This window comes from Pseudophryne corroboree, chromosome 5 (genome assembly GCF_028390025.1).
Source record: "Pseudophryne corroboree isolate aPseCor3 chromosome 5, aPseCor3.hap2, whole genome shotgun sequence".
NCBI lineage: Eukaryota > Metazoa > Chordata > Amphibia > Anura > Myobatrachidae > Pseudophryne > Pseudophryne corroboree.
This window is the reverse complement of record NC_086448.1, coordinates 782,225,841-782,234,629: the sequence shown is the minus strand read 5'-3', so window position 1 is coordinate 782,234,629 and position 8,789 is coordinate 782,225,841. Positions and strand designations below refer to the sequence as shown.

The 8,789-nt window shown below is 47.4% G+C and overlaps 1 protein-coding gene across 2 annotated transcripts in view; it reads left to right on the top strand.

The window, feature by feature from the left end:
- Positions 1–897: 897 nt before the first annotated feature.
- Positions 898–8,789, top strand: part of ZBTB47 (zinc finger and BTB domain containing 47) — a 98,706-nt gene continuing 90,814 nt past the window's right edge. For both annotated transcript variants that reach the window (XM_063924354.1, XM_063924353.1), the window contains exon 1: positions 898–1,115. In XM_063924354.1, coding sequence (XP_063780424.1) covers positions 1,113–1,115 — 3 coding nt within the window. In that variant the 5' untranslated portion in view covers positions 898–1,112. The remainder of the gene's footprint in view (positions 1,116–8,789) is intronic.

The window sequence follows — 8,789 nt, the reverse complement described above, 5'->3', positions numbered from 1 at the left end:
CTCTGTGTCACTGCTCCTACCCCTCTCTCTCACCCCCCTGTGTCACTGCTCCTACCCCTCTGTCACCCCCCTCTGTGTCACTGCTCCTACCCCTCTCTCTCCCCCGTGTTACTGCTCCTAACCCTCTCTCTCTCACCACCTTCTGTGTCACTGCTCCTACTCCTCTCACCCCCCATTCACTGCTCCTACCCGTCTCACCCCCTCTGTGTCACTGCTCCTACCCCTCTCACCCCTCTCTGTGTCACTGCTCCTACCCCTCTCTCTCACCCCCTCTGTGTCACTGCTCCTACCCCTCTGTCACCCCCCTCTGTGTCACTGATCCTGCCCCTCTCACCCCCCTCTGTGTCACTACTCCTACCCGTCTCTCACCCCCCTCTGTGTCACTGCTCCTACCCCTCTGTCACCCCCCTCTGTGTCACAGCTCCTGCCCCTCTCACCCCCCTCTGTGTCACTGCTCCTACCCCTCTGTGTCACTGCTCCTAAGCACTCTCACCCCCAGCTGTGTTACTGCTCCTACCCCTCTCTCTCACCCCCCTCTGTGTCACTGCTCCTAAGCCCTCTCACCCCCAGCTGTGTTACTGCTCCTACCCCTCTCTCTCACCCCCCTCTGTGTCACTGCTCCTAAGCCCTCTCACCCCCAGCTGTGTTACTGCTCCTACCCCTCTCTCTCACCCCCCTCTGTGTCACTGCTCCTACCCCTCTCTCACCCCCCTGTGTGCCACTGCTCCTACCCCTCTCACTCACCCCTGTGTCACAGCTCCTACCCCTCATTGTTGCAACGTACCCGCAGGTTCCCGGCTCCCTCACCTCAATGCCCCGCCCCCTCCCCCTTACTTTGTGTCTTTAAGCAGAAGGAGTAGAGGAGGAGGGGGCTGGGCGCCAGCCGCACGTGACCCCTCCCATCCAATAGTACGCCACCCCCGGACAGCACCCCCCCAGCGCCGGAGAGGCCGGGCAGAGCCGGGAATGTAACATGGCGGAGGGATGCCCAGGAGCGGAGCATGTAGGACAATAAGAGGCCGCAGAGCAGGGGGGCATGCACCGGCCCTACACGTCCACACAGCCCCCCGAGCGTCATTCATTCCCTGCCTCCGCTGCAGCACGGCAGCACAATGGTGAGTGTGTGTCCCCCCAGCTGGGGTTATTTGTCTGCTGGCTGCGGCCTGCACTAGGGGGTGGTGCATGCAGCAGTGGCAGCAGATATGCATGCACCTAGCCCTGCACACATATGGGGGACTCATCTGGGATGAGTCTGTGGAGCCTGAGCTGGGCCTCTGCTTCTGGGGGCTGCAGATTTCCTATTCATTCCCATCCAGACCCAAGTTTCCCTCTATATTTGCTGAGAGACATCAGTGCACCCAGTGTGCAGAATGCTGGAGCTGCCTACACTGTAATTGCTATTGTCATTATAATTATTTCCCCATGCAGGAGTTCTATTCTTAGTAACTCATTCATATTATGTCCAGTGCAGGAGCTGTATACAGTGTAAGTGCTAATATTATTTATATGTTCCCAGCATCTGTGTGCCCATGGTGTCATGCAGTCTTTTGTGCCATCATCTGCAAATGCAGCTTATTCATATATTGCTCAGCAAATCTCCTCACTGCTGACTGACAAGTCTACTATACATGGCTGCCCCTATCTGCACATGCTGCTAGTCGTTGCTGTTACAATGTTTCTTAGACAGCATAGGTGGGTGTGTTGGATAAGATGGAATGATAGCACTTCTTTCCATGTGTTAGAGTGCTGGCCTGTTACATACATTTGTGCCTACTGGGAAGCTGCTACTGTGTGTGGCCTCCTAGAACCAGATCCTGGATCGGCTTTGTGTACGGTGCGTCTGCAATCAGACTTTTCTCTGCAACTTTGTAGCTTCTTAAAGTTGTTCAGGAGAATTTGCATAATTAATAAGGCCAGAGCGTGATGGGCGCTCTGCATGCTGTACAGGTTGCATTATATCCACCTCTCTACAAAACTTAAAACGGGCTCTCAAGACTCACTTCTTCACCAAACCCAGCCAAATCTCATCCTAACCTTCTGTTCCACATTCTCTATGTACCCCATCTGTGTCACCCCTGTCTGTCTACCCCTCCCCTTTAGATTGTAAGCTCTCACGAGCAGGGCCCTCTTCCCTCATGTGCTTATCCTTTGTCTTACTTTAATAATCTTCAACTGTACCACATCCAGCAGTCTTCTGCCACCTAATACTTATTCCAGTGTCATCTGCTGATGTAACTATGTTTATTTACCCTGTACTTGTCCTGTACTGTCATCAACTGTAAGTTGCTTTTTTCCTGTTTGATTATTTATGTACTCTGTAATTGGGCGCTGCGGAACCCTTGTGGCGCCATATAAATAAAGGATGATAATAACAATAATAGAGGGGCCTGTATGCATATTACAGTCATGCACATTAGTTCCTACACCAGCGGAGCTTACGATCTATATCACGTGGGCCCGCATACGCACTAGGGTTAATTTTGTTTTGTCAGATGCCAATTAACCTACCTGTGTGTTTTTTGTTGTTGTTGTGTTGTTTTTTTTTTTTTTTTTATGTGTGTGGGAGTAAACCAGAGGGCCTAGAGGAAAGCCATGCAAACACGAGAACATAAAAACTCCACACACATTGTGTTTTGGTCAGGAAATTTAAAACATGTTCTCCGTGCTTTAAAGGAAATCTTTCAGTCCCTGCCCCAGTAGAGCTTAACAATTTCTCTTTGGTGTGTACACTGGGGGATTTTTTCTTACGGTTTGACTATATAGTCAAAATTGTAAGAAAAGTTAGTGCAGATCGCAAGGTGAAAGTCACCTTGCGATCCCGATTTGATGTCGATGCGCGGTCGGCATCGCAAGAATAGATAGACTGTGCAGGCAAGTCAATTTTGACTATCTCTATAGAAGAGATAGTCAAAATTGACACTTAGCCAAAATCAAAATCGCACATATTCAGTATCGCAAGCAGTGTCATTATGTGCTTGCGATGCCGACCTAGCCCCTGTCGCATAGTGAGAATTGGGCATAGCCCGAATCTCGCCGTGTGTGCGCCATTTCTCTTGATTTATTTATTTTCCATTTGTATTCGCTTTCTAAAATATCCTTTCTAAAGTTGTGTTGACACTGTTAAGATCCTTGCTTTACCCGTTTTTTTTTGTTTTTGTTTTTATACTGTGCGGTTTCCTTTGAACTCCCACAGAGCCCAGATAGGACAGATTTTGACTATCTGTACTTTCGATTTTGTCTATGTACAATTTTGACTAAGTACCAATTTTGCCTATAGTTTGTACTAGATTGTACACTAGATAGTCAAGATTGACTTGCCTGCACAGTCTTTCTAGCCTTACGATACCGACCCAGCGGGAGAGGGCATCTGGATCGAATCGGGATCGCAAGCTGCCTAACACCATGAGATATGCACTAACTTTCCTTAAGATTTTGACTATATAGTCAAAATATTACAGATTTATATCCCCGTGTGTGTGTGTGTTCGGTTATTGTCTTATGATGGGTGCTAGGCTTTCATAGATATATGGCAATGGGCGCAGTTTTTGTTCCAAGCCATTCTGATACTTTAAAGCAGTGCCTGCTAACTACAGTACATACAAATATATTTTAGGTTTTAGTTTTTACTTTGCAAATGAGTTGTAGGAATGCTCTCTGGGAGGGTCCAAAAGCACCTCCTTGTTGGAATTCCTTCTATTCTTTCTTTCTATGTCTCCTGCCCATCTGTGTTCAAACCAATCTACAGTTGTGTGTCTTGTAGTCACCCCCACTGATGAGCAAACACAAATCAGCTGAAAGATATATAGAAATACCAGGGCTGCAAGCATTGGGGTATGGCTCCCCTCCTGAGTGTGACCCATGCAACCTCTTATCATTTCTTTTCACCATTCCTGTAACTTTGTTAGAGGTGTGATCTAGGGATGGACATCGGACACAAAGCTTCAAATGATGGCTGGGCTTCCGCCATCAAATCTTTTGATGCAATGAAAACTGACCATCGCATCAAAAGTATTTGATAAAAAAGAAATTAATGTAATTTGGCCCTGGGCAAAAAAAAACCTGTTTGTACATGTGCGGGATGGATTGGGGACGTGATCATCGCAACACCATCAAATGATAACCATTTGATGGCGGCAAACGTCGGAATGCCACCGTCGAATGGTAAAATTGCTTTGCAGTAAAAACATTGATGGCTGCTTTATTCAGACTTGAGGTTGCCCTGGGGATTCAGTATGAAAAGCCGGCGGTCAGGATCGCAGCAGTGCCAACAAGGGTGCATTAAGTACTGTTACCTCCCTACCCTACACCCTAACCCTTCCTGTCTGCAGCCTAACCCTCCCCTCTCCTATTGGTGCTTAACCCTAACCTCCCGCCAGTGGTGCCTAAACCAAACCCTCCCCCCTTAATGCCTAACCCTAACTCCCCCTCTCTGCAGCCTAACCCCCCTCCCACCCCTTCCCGCAACCTATACTTACCTTCGGGATCGTGACTGATCCTTTCGGGATTCCGTCGTTTGTGTTCCGACGGCTGTCTGTATTATGGGTGCCAGGATCCTGACGGCGGGGATCCTGAAAGTGTACCTGCTCTGGGATTGTAGGGTTCCTCTTGTGGCATGTGCTTGTGTTGCTCTAAGCCAGTGATGGCTAACCTTGACACGCCAGCTGTTGTTGAACTACACATCCCAGCATGCCCTGCATCAGTTTTAGCATGGCCAAAGAGCAAACCTGTAGCAGGGCATGCTGGGATGTGTAGTTCAACAGCTGGAGTTGTCAAGGTTAGCTATCACTGCTCTAAACAACAACCGCCCTTCATTTGTTTTCCAGAGAACTTGGTACTAGTATGAAACTAGAAAATTGAAAGGTATAAATGTAGATGCAATTTAGATGAAACCACTTTTGTTACCCCTGGTACAACTCTGCCTTTATGCTTGTGCCTAGTTTGCCTATATGGTGATTCCTAGGTGGTCCTCTGTGGAGCAGAGACTGGCTCTGTGTTGGTGGCAGCTCTGTGATTATATGCTGAGGGTCCCGGAATGGTCACTGTAAGGATAATGCAGTTACAGGTCAGTTTGGATAACTCTGCCTCCCTGGATCCTGAAGTGTGGATACATTTATCCAGTTCTGATCATGTGTTTGTGTCATTAGCGTTCTCCCGAGCTTTAAACAGCGGGAAAGGAGCTCTTGATGTGTAGTAAAAGGTGGTAAAATGGCACCATAGGAGGTTTTATTTTTTCTTAAAGTGCCTGAAATCCTTGGTGATGATATTGCCTGCTGTGCACATCTATTTCGTGTCTAAAACGCTAAAAAGAGAATTTAGATTGCAAAGTCCTGGCCCAAGATACTGGAAATGTGACTGTCGTTGTAAATATTGTATTTTCACAGCCAGGAATCTGCAGGATTTCTATGGATGTATAGTCGGCATAATTTTGTTTCTTGCTTCATACAAGTTGTATGTGGTGTTAGCACTGCAAACGCATCCAGTGTTATCTGGTGTCTGCTGTATGAAATCATTTTGTTAGAGGAGAATAAAATAAATGTCTGTATTATCCCTGCATTCGTTTCTAGCCTAGCTGTGTTTTGCCCTTCTAGCACCAAACCGATTTCCACACTTTCATAATTTGTCAGTGATGGGGCCACTGAGACATCCGTAGGGCCTGTGTACTAAGGGGGCGTGGCCTTACTACCTGCATTTTTCTTTACTACTCCCTGGGCGGGATTCAAATCTTTTATCGCCCCCGATCTTCCGTCTAAAGTGATGGGAGATCGCGGGGCGATATTCTAATGACCCCCGTTTTCTCGCTGATCGTGCCCATAAGAGCAGCTAAACCCGACTAAAGACATGAGCGCAATCGTGAAAAGTCCCGTTTGGGCGTCCAAACGGGTAATTTTTCACGCATTTCAGCTCGCCACCCCTGGGGGTGGCAAGCTGAAATGCTGATATCGTGACCATCGGCAGTAACATTTGAATACTGCCGGCGGGCGCGATGGGGACGGGAGGGGGCAGAAAAGATTTGAATCCCGCTTATATGTTGTTCTATACTACTCTATGGGCTGGATTCAAATCCTTTATCGCCCCTGATCTCCCATCTAAATTGACGGGAGATCACGGGGCAATATTCTAATGACCCCTGTTTTCACGCTGATTGCGCCCACTAGAGACTGGTTTAGCCGCATAAAGCAGCTAAACCGACTAAAGTCCTGGACGCGATCGCCGATGGTCGCGATATCAGCATTTTAGCTCGCCACCCCCAGGGGTGGCGAGCTGAAATGCGTGAAAAGTGACCCATTTGGACGCCCAAACGGGACTTTGCACGATCGCACCCATGTCTTTAATCGGGTTTAGCTGCTTTACGCGGCTAAACCTGGCTCTTATGGGCGCGACCAGCGCGAAAACAGGGGTCATTAGAATATCGCCCTGCGATCTCCTGTCACTTTAAACGGGAGATCGGGGGCGATAAAAGATTTTGAATCCCGCCCTATATGTTGAATTGCTAACCCAGAGAAGTACACTGTAAGGTTAAGTACCTCTTGTACGGTATGTTTTTGGATTGTGGATCTCTTGCTCATTGTTGAGGTCTTGACTGGGAGGTTGTGCAGTTCTGATATTAGGACCTTGGATCAGCGCCTGAAAACAAAATCTGTGGCTACTCTGGTCCTTCTGGGTGCATCTCTCTAGGGACACTGTATGACTAAGGATGCTGCTGTGAGAGTGTGGATAGGAAACCACTTTGGGAGGGATACGGTCATTAGGTCGACATGCGTTAGGTCGACAGGGTCACTAGGTTGACTGGTCAAAAGCTCGTCATGAGTTTCACTTTTTTTTGCATTTTTTTTGAACTTTTTCATACTTTTCCCAATCGTAGTCCATGTGGACTATATAGTTGCTCGCCATACGAGGGGACACGGTGCACTAATTGGGGTTCCCGGTCACTTTTAGAAGAAAACGACACCAAAAAAAGTAAAAAATCTCATGTCGACCACTAGTGGTCGACCTAATGACTATCGACCTAAATGTTGTCGACCTAACGTCCCATACCCCTTTGGGACAGGAGCCATTGGAAAGTGGACATCGAAGAGGCGTCCATGTTGTGTCTAGAACGGTATTCGCAGCACTCCTTGTGCCTTGTCACCAGTTTCCCATGAATTTCTAGGCTGGATATTGATCTACAAGGTTATTTTCATTTTAGTAACTTTTTGTTTTAGAATAATTTTTTGATTGCCTGCAGGGTTCCTAGTCTTGATCCTACTCCCCCCTTCCCCACCCTGCCGCTCCTGGTTGTTTGGCGATTGGGAAGTGCATTCTGTTTATGGTCCTGCATCGTTACATAAAACGGGATCATCAATGTGGAATGACCCTTTGGTCAAGGACTCCGAAGAGGAATGTTTCTGATTGATTAAACACCACTGAGCACCTTGGTGGATGTAATGCTAATTTAATCTCTCCTTTGTTTCGGGCCACCACTTCCACAGCACTGTACTGTTGAAGGGCGTTCCTGCCTGTAAGCGGCCTTTAGCAGAGATGAGCAATTTTCAGAGACTATTTAAAAGAACCATGGGACTTTTTTCATTTGTAAATTTTTGTTTTTTTTAATTTTACATCCAATAATGTTTGAGAAGAACACCCTCCAGACGTTTGGGCGTGGGTGTTCATGTCTTATGTAGTACGCACGGCTGCATGAAATAATTTTGTTGTAGGATAAGAAGAGGACTGTATAATATTTGTGCATCCCTTTCTAGCCTGGCTATGTGTTACCCTTTTAGCACCAAACCAATTTCCACACCTATGTAATTTGTCGGGGACTAACAGAGACTCTGAGACATCCATGGGGCCCGTGTACTAAGAGGGCATGGCCACACTCCCTCCTACAAAATCTATGTAAAGTATAATGACACTGTGTGCTGCAAAGGGGGGCCCTCCAATAGGACCGGTCCGAGTAATTAGTACCCCTCTTCTCTCTTCACCCCTGGTCAGGGATTGCACTTAACTAAAGTTCTGTTCTTTGTGTTTTTAGCTATAGCTATATTTCTGATGTTTATTACATACATTAATTTACATAGTTCCATCATGTACTGTTGCGCTTTACAATTGGGAACAAGACGTTAATAAAACAAGACTGGGTAATAACAGACAGAGGTAAGAGGGCCCTGCTCACAAACTTGTAATCTGTATGTAGGATAACACTAGTTTAATACATTAGAATAAGCACTACACATTATATAATGGTTCAGCCAGTTTGTAAGGGTAAGAAGTAGTGTCAACTCCAGGAATCTGGCAGGGAGCCGGACTGAGGGGGGCATATGTGTGTGCGTGCGGTGAAAAGGGGGCGTGGCCTTGTAAAATAGGGGCCATGGCCGTTCTACATCATTGAAGCGGGCGGTGCGGCCCACAGACGTTATTACAGGGGGTGTGGGCGGCGTCACTGTTGGGGGCGTGCGTGCTGGGCTTCCCCCAAGCTCTCTTCCACAGCGTGAATGGATCTTTACACGCTGGGGGAGCAGGAAGCGGATGGCTGTTTTAACAGGGTGCCGCAGGAAGGGCAGGGGTGGATCTTGCCCTTAAAAAATTGGGCAGGGCGCGGCACCCTGCTAAAACAGCCTAGCGTGAACACTTAAGAAGGGCTTGGTGGGCTGTATGATTCAGTCATACAGCAGGGTCTAGGATTAGAGAGCTGTTTCAGTATAAGAAGTGAACACATGCAAGTTTTGTGTGAACTGTGTAGAGGGACAGTAATTGGGTTATAGACGCTCAAATAACGTTTTCTGGGATATTTAATGTGCATGCTTTGTTTG